Source organism: Agrilus planipennis, unplaced genomic scaffold (assembly GCF_000699045.2).
Source record: "Agrilus planipennis isolate EAB-ADULT unplaced genomic scaffold, Apla_2.0 scaffold148, whole genome shotgun sequence".
In the NCBI taxonomy this organism is placed as follows: domain Eukaryota; kingdom Metazoa; phylum Arthropoda; class Insecta; order Coleoptera; family Buprestidae; genus Agrilus; species Agrilus planipennis.
Window position 1 is genome coordinate 714,345 of NW_020438929.1, and position 13,490 is coordinate 727,834.

General features: G+C 33.2%; 1 protein-coding gene across 1 annotated transcript in view; it reads right to left on the reverse strand.

Moving 5' to 3' along the window:
• The window catches only part of LOC108736623 (obscurin), a 66,742-nt gene extending 55,294 nt beyond the window's left edge, over positions 1-11,448 (reverse strand). Inside the window, exons 1-7 of the mRNA XM_025974163.1 lie at positions 11,326-11,448; positions 5,840-5,892; positions 4,367-4,491; positions 3,161-3,307; positions 2,446-2,568; positions 1,888-2,058; positions 232-397 (exon numbers count right to left, since the gene is read on the reverse strand). Coding sequence (XP_025829948.1) covers positions 232-397; positions 1,888-2,058; positions 2,446-2,568; positions 3,161-3,307; positions 4,367-4,491; positions 5,840-5,875 — 768 coding nt within the window. The 5' untranslated portion in view covers positions 5,876-5,892; positions 11,326-11,448. The remainder of the gene's footprint in view (positions 1-231; positions 398-1,887; positions 2,059-2,445; positions 2,569-3,160; positions 3,308-4,366; positions 4,492-5,839; positions 5,893-11,325) is intronic.
• Positions 11,449-13,490: the final 2,042 nt, after the last annotated feature.

Genomic DNA, 13,490 nt, shown 5'->3' on the forward strand with positions numbered 1-13,490 from the left:
CCTACACCTATTATGGATTGGAAACACATTTTTGATTTTACCCAAAATTTTGTTTTTGTTATTCAACCAAAATAAACGAAAATTATATTTGATTAACTTAAAAAATACCAATTAGCAATATCGTCACAGTTTCATTGTATTTCTTGAGTTAATGTAAGTTTGTTAGTTTCCACATAGCAAAGACACACACAACACAGCAAAAACAAAAATCACTTCACTACCGTTACATACGTCAAAATAGTCACTAGCTTCTTGGCATGATTCGAGGAAAGCCTGTGCGAATGGTTCGTTACTGCAATAATTAACATGCTGATCGAAATCGCGTTCGAGCCTCAAGAAGGCTTTGCCAAGAAGGTTTGGCTCATTGGCATAGTACTTAACTCCTTCCATTAGCACCCTGGAAAGAAAAGAAAAATGGAAAACGTTGAGTGTCAACAAATATTCATTGTTCGCTTGCGACGTTTGGCAGTACAAAAATGAAACAAATAGGTGCAGACGCTGGTTCAATTATTTATGAAACGTTAAGGAATTTGTATTATGAGAAGTCCAAAAGTGATACTTGGCCAAAGTTTAAGTTGTCTTGTCGTTACTTTGTTATTAAATCAAGTGTACGTATTGGAAAAAGGTAATGAAGTCCCTGAATGACTGTTGTTTATTTATTTGCATGTAAGTAAAGTGTTTATATAAAAATAGGAGACGAAAAATTAAAAGAAGTCGCTGATTTTTGAAGTGAAACTTCTCTACGCACGATAGGGTAAATTCGTTTCGTGTGAATTGCTATGTAACGAAATCATGCAACGGATGTCGCCCCTCTACTCGGCCATGTAGTCGAGTTCGTAGTGGGGATCGCTTGAGCCGTGAGCACGCTTCAATGCAACATTCGTTACAGGCAACTCTGGCATGTGTAGTGTAAAATTTAAATTCATAGTGTACAATTAATACCGTTAAACCAATTCCTTAACCCCTATCCCGGTATGTTTGTGTGTTTGAAGAAGTTTCACTTCAGTAGCGTGTTGTTTAATTACACGTTGTATTTTTTTATCTACGGAGTCAAACAAGTGTGGATGGAAAGAGAGGTAAAGATGTACAACAAAGGATACCGCAGAGTCAAGTTGCATTTAACAAAAAGGAGTCACTTCTCCTCGTGAATGGTTAATTCAGCAATTCGGAAAAGATTGGATCACGGTTCTGTAAATATGCAAAACGTAGACGGTGGGCGCGGTGTAAAAGAATATTTTAGAAGTGTTTGAAGAGTGGTGTTACGGATACTGTTGACATGGGAAAAAGACACGAAAGGCTAGTTAGAGACATACTAGGAGAACAACAGGAATAAATAGAGCAGAGGAAGGTAGATTTAGATTAATGTTCACAAAATGTTGGGAATGATGGTGACGATAATATTTTTTTAAAAAAATGCCGTAATTGTATCAAATGTTTACCATAAATATTAAGCACATTTTCAAAATTCAGATTCTTTTTCGTTTTTATTTTTTTTTGTGACCACAGTTTGAATAACTATAACGACGACAGTTTTAGTTCAGCTTATGCTGTTCTGTTTCTGGTCTAAAAACCGTCATCGAAAGGAGTTGGTTCTTAACGTTTCGCTAGCACGAGAGGCGAACTTCTTCAGAGTTCCTTATATCTCTGATGCTGGATGTAGACTGGATGATTTCTGAAGACGCTTGCCGCTCATACTATCGAGACGTTAGGAAGCAACTTCAGCCGATGACTCGAATCAGGACAGTACCAGTTCACCAACTAGCCGCGAAAGTCTTTACCAAAATAATCTCACTTCTTTAGATGGAAGAATTGTTTCATAAAGAATTGTGTGAATTCAGATTCAGGTTTTTAGTTGACAAGACAGAGACAAACATAACTCCTACTTACGTTCTATGAAATTCTGAAATTTCTTTGAAATTGCCGAAAACAACTTCTAAATTTTTCTTAACTATTTTTGGAACTTTGGTCGATTCTGCGCGTATTAAATAATCTTGAACAACTGCATCCAAATCCCTGACGAATTCTTGTTCTGTTTCCACCAGTTCTTTCACAACAGCTCTGAAAAACGAATACACTATTTAAAATTTATCTTAAGAAGTTTTAAAAAATTCTGTATGATTAAACTTTAACAAATTTAAGTTGCGCAATAATTTGCATTCAACGGTTTTAACATTGACCTAATATTTTTGTTTGATAAAAATTTTGATATTTGAAATAAGTACTCAAAGTTTATAATGAATTGTAGTACCTTTAGGATTGGGGGAATCACCTAATTTTTAACATGGAACGCATATCAACAAATGAATTCTAGATTCAATTTATTATTCAATTATATTGTTATAAAGAGGCAAGCTACACAGGTGGTGTAGGCGGGACTTTAGTGTTCAATAATTGTAAAATTAAATAATGAATATATTAATAATAAATAATTATCGGAATACTTACTGGCGCCTGAATGCTGCATCTCCTGGAAGTCCTGAAGTAGGATTAGGTTCATCCGCGCTCTGCAAAAATTGGCACGGGACCCAGCCTTCTTTTCGATCTCCTTTTACTTTTCGAACAAGCCATCTGCAATAAATAATTATGCATGTCAGTCATTTTGAGTTAGGGTTTTTAACAAATTTCATTTTTAAAAATTAAAGTTTAATTTCTTTAGAGAAACAAAGCTACAGGTACTTTTAAAAGCTCATTTTTCCTATTTGTTTTTCTTTCTTTTTTTTTGTAGTAGGTTGCTACATTCACAGAATATTGTCAATAGGAAATAAGCAAAATAGTGTCGATAGTTGTCAGTTATCAAAACTCTAGAATTTACCCTTCCTCTAGTACATAAATTAACCCTTTCTTCAACGCATAAAATGACCTTTTAACGAAGAAAATAGCACAAGGTACTTGAAAGAAACAAAAAATATTGAGAAAGAATTAGTTTGTCTCTATATTTCAAGATTAGCTCAAGATAAAAAAGAGCAAAGAGGTACGTACATATGTCAAACTAGTCTTAGGATTGACGACCCCATGATGACGATGTTAATGTGATTTTCAATTGTTCTTAATTCACAACTTTTCTTCTAACTTATTTCGAGCTAATCTTTTGTAGACTTTTAGAATTCACTTGCGTTACAAAAGTGACTTGTCGATAATATTTTCTTTTTAAAACATTTACCTGACGCTTAAATTACTCCTTGTTGGAGAATATCTAGAACTTGTGTGGGTTCTTCGGGGTTTAACAGATAATTTGTGTTTTGCTGCCGATGCATCCAAACGTCCTGTATCAGCCACAACATCAAGATCTGGGTCAAGCTTTCTTCTTCTAAAAATGTAACAAAAATTTCACTTAAATAAATTAAGTATTATGAATGCTAACAAAGAAATATTATGAATTGCATCAATAAAACAATACAAGCAATTATTAATGACAAAAAAGGGTATCAGTCATGATAGTAACGTTTTGTCTTTGGCTGAAGCTTCTTATTGGCCAAAAAAAAAAACAGAATTTAAAATAGCGCAATGTTTTTTCGTCTTTTAATAGATCTGTTATTATAGTTTTACAAATTGTAGGAAAAAAATTGAATAGGAATTATTGCATCTGTAGAATGAATGGCGTTTACCACGCCGCGGTAGGCAGTAAGTAAATTGCTGTTCTGCTGAAACTATCTACGGCGTGCTAATGAGATCCAAAGAGATCAAAATCGCTACAGACAACGATCAAGAACTTTTGTTCTAGAAATTACTGCTTGAACAACAAAGCTTGAATATAAAGTATTTAAACAAACTACACTCATAAATAAATTAGTCAGAAATAAAACTTCTCTTAAATTATCTTAACTTTAGTAATTTGTATTCCCTTTTTAACTAAAATAGTTGATTTACATCCACGCTTTAGCTGTGTGTCATTGCAAGAATTATTTAACAATATTGTTCTTGTAAACAGTACAAGTACCTACAGTCATAGTTTAATATTAATATAAAACATCAAAGTTTCGCCAATAATATTCGCGAGCGTGATTATAATTAACGTTACGTATTCTAAATTTAGACGCCATCAACGTGTCTTCAATGTCAAACTGTAAAATGTCTAATGTAAGGAGATAAAAATTTATGCGTCGTTATTAGCAATAACTAAATTAGTCAAAGTAATTGTCAATAAAGGGTGGGAATACATGTTTTTTTACATGTTTTCGTATGTGATAGAAAGCCGAAAGTCATGCCAAAAAGATGCGGTTATATCACACGCTTCAAAATGATTCACATTTTGTATAAATAAAGCGACAATGAGTAATATCAGGAAATTAAAATTAGTGCAATAAATGTATTATTTATTATCAAGAAAAATTGTTACACATTTAGGGAAATTAATAGAAAAACTTACTTCGAAGCTGCTAAAGATGGATCAGCTGTATCAATAAGTTCCAAGACGTCACCCTCGTCTACTGTGAGTTCTTCAGGGTTGGTAGCGGTAAATTTTTTCCATGCAATGAGTATTTCCCCAGCGGTCTAAAATCACACAACAGAACAAGGGTCTATATAAATCGAACGTTGAATAATTGGAATAATCACATACTGGTGGTCTAATCACAAAAAACATGTCGAGATGATGGTGATCACAGTAGGGTGGTCGGTCGTTTTTGTTGTTAAATGTTGTGGTGTTTTCGGAAGTTGTTCTTGCGCGGTTTCGTGTTGTGCATTTTTGTTATAATGTACGTATTGTGTGGCTTGCCAATTTTCGAATGAGCTTGACCTCCGCGCGCACACTAGACCAGCTGTAATAAAAAAAAAGCGGCTTCTGAATCGCAAAGTTGCACTGTGATGTGTTTTATAAAAATAAACCGTCCGTTTTTGAAAACGATGTGGTCTAATTGACGGGCAAGCGGTAAATGGTAAAATAACACGAACGTTAATTAAAAAAAATATTAACTGTTAATGCCAGGGACATTATTTGGTGTCTTGTCATCTAATTATTTAGTTAGACGATATTCAAAGAAAAATCTTTAGAAAAATCATGTCATTTCTGTTTTTAGGTCGTCAATGCTCTATAAAATCCTAAAAAGATATGGTAAAAAAAAACAATTTATCGCGAAAAACTGTTACTTCTTGCAACTTAAACATTTTATTGGAGAAAACGCGCCAATTCAATGAAAACCAAGAGTCCGTTTCCAAATTATTATCAAATTCTTTCCGTGGTATCTGTTTGAAAGTTGTCAGTAAGTCTTACAATGGTTCAACTGTTGAACTGCTGAATATCTATCACTACTATTTTCCAAAGTATCTCAAAATTTCGCACAAATTTGTATATAAAGGATAAATATTTTATGATTGAATAATGCCGATGTGTTGCGTCTAAATAACGCTACTGCTTGCGCTATATTTTGTTGTACGCTTTTAGTTTATCTCTTCAAAAAAACTCAATGTATGATGTACTACTTAAACTTTATCAAAGGCGATTGATGTAGAGAGGTGTTATGAAGCTGCAGCACTACAAAAAAAGTGAGAACTAAAATGATAAGATTTAGAATCAACTGCATGGTGAAACGTTTTACAACCGATTTGAAATGAATATGGCTGTTTTAATTATTTTTTAATTGAATTTTGTTTCAATATAGATACAGTGTGATTATAAAGTTTTCAGACTGGTATGAACACTCATTTGATCGTGTAAACCAAATAATTGACAATGCAGCCAATAAACTCTGAAAAATTTGGTGGAGGCGCCTGGCCAAGTATTATTTTGTCAATGAATTTATGTAAAATATGTCACATCTGTTTCTGTTATTCATTTAAAATGTAACTTTATTAGATTTTAGGTTCATAAACCATTAAATTTCTTACATTTACGTGTACCTACCTCCGCAGAAGGGTGTAACACTTTCTTAGAAGCCATGCCCTTACTTCAAGTACCTGAAAGTAGTAAAGAAAACGTTTAATCTCATTTAAAAAACACCAGTGAGTGAAGTGAATAAAACCGAGAATTTCCTCTTAGTATTTGCTCAGTGCTTGGACTTGAAAAAGGCAAGGGCACGTATTACCACCTTACCCTGCAAGGCCCTTGTTTATTTTATTCATTAGGAAAAATTGAGATTGCGGCTATAATGGACCCGTCGATAGCAGACAAGCAGTTCCATTTAATTGATAAATAACTTCTCAGACAGCATATCGCCTCCATATCATCCACCACATCATGTAAACTCCTTGCCAAATGCATATATATTCATCTCCGAACAATGTCGGTTTCATTATTTCAATATCACTGCAGCCTAGCACCCCTATGACTGCGATGAGATTAAAGCGGATTTGCCACAAGAGTTTTATCTTGTTCACGTCTTCTACTCTACATGGAAACTTGATCAAGCTTTGTGCTTTTTCTATTATGTTAGCCAAAACCGCATTAATAGTTATATAATACCGTTGTACAGTGAACCCCGAGGTCTTGAGCAGTCACCATCGAAACTCAAAAAAATCCTCGTCTTCTTATAGGTGATAATGCTACTACGAGTCTCATAACTTTCTAGTAACAATTCTTGAAATTCGAAAAAGATTATTAATGGACAGTGTGCGCGGCGGAAAAGAAAAGGTCAGAAGCCTTGGAACTGTGGTGTTATAGGTAGGGTTGCCATCCGTCCGGGTTTCCCCGGATTTGTCCTAGTTTAGAGGGCATCCGGGGAGCGTCCGGGTGGGCCTTCATTTGTGTTCCGGGTTTAAAAATGTAAAGTCTTGGGCCTCCCGCGACATACCCACTGTGCTCGCACACACCACGATCAACCGACGAACCGAGTCGCTATATTCACCACCCCCCCCCCCGTATAATTTATTTTTTTTAGGTTTCATATTTTTATAAGGATTTGTTTTCATAACAAAGTATATTAATAATTTGAGTTTTATTTTAACGATAAAAAATCTAACTGATTATTAAAACAATTTCTAACAAACTGTATAATAAGATTCGGTTTTGTTAGGTACATTTAAAATGATGATAAAAAATGACTAAATTTAATTTTAAGGTCTGAAAATAAATAAAAAGGTGATTTACGACATTTTCAACGCTTTTTATTACACTGACTATGTTTAAAAAAACCTGTTGACATGTCCGGGGTTTTTACGCGTCTTGACCTGGTTTCCAAATATTACAGATGGCAACCCTAGTTATAGGCGAATGATGAGGATACCGTGGATAGAGAAGGTTAGAAATGAAGAGGTATCAGAAAGAATAGGAGAACAGAGGATAGGTTGTTAGGACACCTTCTCAGGCATGAAAGTCTAGTCATAGAGGCAGAAACAGGAGTTGGGAGGGGTAGAGGTAGACCTAGGTTAGATTATTGTTCGCAAATAGTTAAGGATGTGGGTTGTTCTAGTTTTAGAGAAATGCGAAGTTTAGCTCAGAATAGGAAAGAGTGGAGGTACGTGTCCAACCAGTCTTAGGACTGATGACTTTATGATGATGATGATGAACGATTCTTGTATTCACATATAAGAAATTCAACACTGAGAATCTCAAACCTCAAAAGGTTTCCACCATTACTCGTTTGTCATTTTTTGTTTTGTACACGTTTTCCTTACAAACGTTTGTGCACATCGCTATGATTAATTAAAACTGGCAGAAAACGAGCATGCAATGCAGTAGACTTCAAATAATTTGAGAATATACTTCACTTTAGAGTTGTTACTGATTTTTACTCACACATATTTGGAGTGAAAACACAACCACCTGGGAAAACTGAGCAAACACCATAAGAAAATTATCCGTTTTTATTCAACTGCAATTAGGTACCTGTATCCTTTGAAACACTTTGGTTTGAGCATTCAGTTCGCACTGATTTATTAATTGGTTGAAGCTGTAGATCTTTACTGAATTTTATGAAAAATTACATTCAATTGATGTTCGTGGCTTTCTAAAAATAGTGCTTGAAAATAATTCTCGTCACACCAACTTGCTGTATGTGTTACCGGAAATGTATGAAATCTAGGAATAGTATACAATTCCGAGGCTATTTAGGAAACCTATAAAATATTATTTCAAGAATTTTTTAATACACGCATATCCTGGGATGTGTATACATTTCCTAGGAATTGTATGAAATTCCGATATTGTACTAGGAAATGTATAAAACTAATGTTTTCTGTGAATAAAATGAATAAAACACGTTAGTAAACTGAGAATCAGAGTTATCTGTAAATATAATAAATTGCGCAATACCCTCACCTCGCTCCGCTACCCCCGCATAGGGGAGACCGGGGATAGTTGACTATAGGGATAGGTAGACTAACCACCGAAAACTCTTCGACAGTGTATGAACTATGTCATCTGATCATAACCAAGCATTACATTTCGCGTCCCGCTCAGTTGTCTGAAGCGTCACATCGCGGTCGTGCGTTGTTTTCGAACAGTGACATGTTTTTCATATTTCNAAGCTTATGTTAATTATTTCAAGGAAATTGTCGTAAAAAATACTGTTTCTTTATTTTTAAGTATATCTACAAAAACAATTGGAAGAAGTGACTGATTTTAGGTATCTAGGAAGTCAGATAAGTCAGGACAGAAGCAATAAATTTATTTTAGAAATTTGAAAAAGATTGTTAAAGGTGTAGGGGAGACCGGGGATAGTTGACTATAGGGGTAGGTAGACTAACTACCGAAAACTCTTCGACAGTGTATGAACTATGTCATCTGATCAAAACCAAGCATTACATTTCGCGTCCCGCTCAGTTATCTGAAGCGTCACATCGGGGTCGTGCGTTGTTTTCGAACACTGACATATTTTTCATATTTCAATTACATATAAGTAATATTTTGATATATTGTATTTTTTGATCTGATGCCTACTCGTTTTATGTAAACCATTTTTCTATTAGTCCTAGCATTGAACGAGGGCACATTTATCAAATTTCATATCTTATTTTTCAAGTCAACGGCAGTGTTTAGGCTAGCCATGCGATCAAAATTAAAAATGCCGTCTGGGGTTGGTAGACCAATATTTTTCGGGGCTGGTTGAATAATTATTCAATCAACCCCAATTAAATATTTAGTTGAAAACAACACATAAATTAACTTTTTATTGGACTTTTAAATCGTTACGTGGCCAAATTAAAAAAAAATTAGAACAGAATCCGAAATTGACGAGAGCAGAATTAACCCTGGACACAGTGGAATATATAAAAAATTGACAAATTTTTACTAATCTAGAAGAGGAAACTTTAGCCAGTTTATTTTTTAACAAAAGGTTCAATTATATTAAAAAAATGTTTAATTATTTGCTCCTTCTCATGATTTGACTCTTACTGGTACATGAGTCAACTTACCCCGGGCATATGGTCTACCTACCCCGGGCCAGGGGTAGATTGACTAAGATTTAATATTTTGTAAAATGCATTAAATCATCACTATTATACTAAACTAAGAACTAAATATTACATATTTTTATTAGGTTAATAGATTTTCTATCAATTAACATGCTTTTCTTGTCTATATTCATTAAAACACAAAAAATATGAACTATTCAGTAAAAAACTAGTCAACCGTCCCCGGTCTCCCCTTCTTATTGAATTGAGTGTAATACATTTCCGATTTAGTGTATAGATTTCCTAAGAACTATGTCTAATATAATTTATTTCACACATTTCCGGGTGATTTTAGGAATTGTTTACATTTCCTAGGATTTGTATATAATGACGAATAACACACATTTCCGTTAACATATGCAATACGTTTTAAAATGTTTCGTCTAATCATCAAATACGTATTTCATATAAGTATAATCACACGTAATTTTGAGCTTCAGGGGTAATTATGGAATAAAATTGAATAGACAGCGATAAAATTAGAATCTTGTTAGAAGTGGGTGAGCAGTCAAAACCACGCAAAATAATATGGCATCATTTATAGGAATCATCTTTCGTATTTTGTCAATCAGCTGGACCTACAAATCTCCTAGTAGTTTGAAATCTTCTATAAGAGTGTTTTCAAATATTCTAAAATAAAATAAAGACCTGAACAAAACGTCGTTATTAAGGTTAATACTTCTATTGAATCTCAACTGCAAAGATAGAATCAATAAGGATTATATTCTTCCTTGATTCTTTCTATCTTGAGGGAACAGTAGGTGGCTATTATTCCTAAATAAAATTTGAAAAACGCTAAATGCCTTTAAGCAGTTATTCAACGTCCCATTTTCAATTAACTACCCTGTATTTTCTTGTTGTTGTTCTTTCACGTATAATTAGTTACACATGTAGAGTTTGGCACAATAATAACAAATATTTGGCTCCAAACAGGGAAGTGAATAGTGGTCGTGAGATTTCGCAATAAACAAACATGAAGAATGGTTTACATAATAGACACATAAATCTTTCTTCTCTTTGATTATTTAATTAATGTAAGGGATTGTTACTATAGCAAAGTACCTAATCACTTCTGTTTAATTCTCAATATTTCTTACGCAATTGCGCACCAAATTTTTAATTACTTTCGTTAGAAAACACAATTTTACGAATACAGCAGTATTCCTTACCCATTGTACAATTTCGTACAAGTATCATTATATTTGTATCACTGCCAACGTGCTATCCAATTAGTTCGTAACAATAACAAGAAAATTGTAAATGTGAACGAATTTGTTTTATGAATGAAAACATTAGTCAGACCATTAACTGCACATTACACATTTAGGTACTAACGAAAAGTATTACTACACTGTTGGCAATTGCATTCTATACAATATCTGAAAAGCACAAATCAGAATAAAATTATATTTATTATAGTAGTTACAATTCTAAATAGGTGTAGAATTGTACTAAATCGTAATGGTAAGAATTATATATCTACAAAAATACCAAAACTTTTTAAATGATGGCAAAGTAATTAAAAAAAATATGTTACAATTTTAGATCTAATAATACACTTACTAATTACTATTAATTAATTGACTTGGTGGTAATTATAGTAGGTAAATATGATTGAATTGTTGTTTCATCGTAATGATTGTACACTTTATATCCTGCCCTTTTCTGTGCGAAAAATAGCTCCTAGGAGCATCTACCACCAAATTAAACTAATGATTATATAGCACAGGTTAAAAATAATTTATTTTGACACAAGGTCGTCACAATTCTTTTGAATATCCGAACATCCAGGAACATATTTAGATAATGACGCGATAATAGGGATGAAAACGGGACGCATTTTAACCCTTGTGAAAACACGAGTTTAAATATTACTATTTTTTACTACGTATATATTAATTTGTTAGAAACCAATTTGCATTCTGTCTGCACAAGCACAAAACATCAAATGGTAAGAAATCGTCAAGAAACGTCACAGTTTTCGAAAATCGAATCTACCTGATAATATGATGGTAATCAATCATACGGAATAATTGTCTGATGACGGTACATGACACTGTGTAGGTAAAGACGATGGGCTGAAACTACCAAAGTTAGATAAACACATAAGTAAGAGCAATTGATCTAAATAAAGAGTGGGCCAATCAGTCCTACCAAATATCATAGCATTGGTTAACTGCCAGCTAAATACGACATTACGATCCAAGCCAACTGCATTTGCAGTCATACATACTTTATTACTGATATAGAGGGTGTTTATTAGTAAGATTGTCGACGAAAATAGATATAATTAAGCAATCGGATGATCCAAATCGGTTCTGGTGAATGGTAATGATAAACAATAAATTTTACGTCTCTACCAAGAATTTACTATGAACTTTTTGAATCTTTTCAAGTAGACTTAATTTTTATGGACTTCCCAAAGGCATATGATGTAATCGTTAGTTTTTAAACAGCTCATTCTAAAGACTCAATCAGTTTTAATTGGGGTAACGTCTGATGTCTTCCAGAGCTAGACCCCATTATTTTCCTTATTTCTATAAATGACTACAATTAACACGAATTTAAAGACAGATTGTGAAATTAACCTTTCAAACATATTTGGGATCATCACTTTTTGAATCATTCCAAGTAGATCCAATTTACATAAACTTGTCAAATGTCTTTGATGTTATAAATCATAATCGATTGATCCTAATAAGCTAAGGAAACGCGACTGAAAGCCTCTATTTTTTATTAGGTGTCAGATGATTCGCATCAAAGACTTTTAATCTGCACCAATTGAGGTTACTTCTGTTGTCCTCCTGGACCCACATCTACTTCCCCATTTTTTCCTTTTATATATAAATGATATCAACAAACACAAAGTAGATATGTTAATTTCATGACCTAAAGCTTTTTATCATCCTTCAATAACGTTTCTATTTTCAAAGCGTTGCTCATTGGGGTTATTAGTCGTATAATGTCAATAATGACAAATGCGCCTCTACCAAATATTTTTGGAAAACCTAGACATGGTCTACTTTCCTGCTATTTTGACGAATGACGTAATCATCGTCATCGTAAGGTCGTCAGTCCTAAGACTGGTTGGACACGTACCTCCATTCTTTCGTATCCTCAGCTAAACTAGAACAACCCACATTCGTAACTATTTGTGAACAGTAATCTAACCTAGGTCTACCTCTACCCCTCCTAACTCCTGTTTCTGCCTCTAATATGTCTCTGACTAGACCTTCATACCTGAGAAGGTGTCCTACCAACCTATCTCGTCTATTTTTTATTGACTTCCACAGAGTCCTCTGTTCTCCTATTCTTTCTAATTTCATTTCTAACCTTTTCTATCCACGTTATCCTCATCGTTCGCCAAAAACCATTTATTCAGTTACTGTTTATTCAGTGTGGCACTATCCATTTCAACTAAATTCTTTTTACAAATGAAAAATGTGAGTCATTTCTACGTTTAATATTTTACCAAAAGAAACCGACTGTAACAAAGAACCGTACAAAATTGTATTTGATAAGTCTATATATACATATAAACCAATCTTAATTATTAAAACCGGAAGAGTATCTTCAAACTAAAATTTGAACTATTAGAAAATTGCAACGTTTTTATTTGGGTTTAAATTAGGAAAGATTTGTCTGTATTTAGAACGACGCTATAGAGTAAATATATGTTTATAAATTCTTTAAATATTTTAGATGTAGGATTATTGGCATCGCAATTTTAAGATATTAGAATTATTTAAAAACTGCCCAAAACAAAGTTTAGATTTTGTATATACTACATTTATTAAATCACTTTCAATGTTAAATTATTACAATGTTCGAATAGTTTGAAAAAAAAAAATTTTTAATTTCGACATGGTAAAACAGAAAAAACGCGTTTATGAAATAAAATGTAACAATCATAGATCAATAATTGTATTTGGATAAAACAAATCAAAGTTTAATTTATTGTTGAATGGTTCAATAACCGAAACATAGATTTTAATAACAATTGTTTTTGTTTTATAAAATCACTTTCAAATGCAGCAAAATTATGTCGATGAACATTTATCAATTGCATCGCCTAGCTAAACCTTCATCAGGAGTACAACAATATTCATTGTTACTAAAGTTTTATCTATAAAGTCAACTATACTTCTGTAAAATAACCTTAG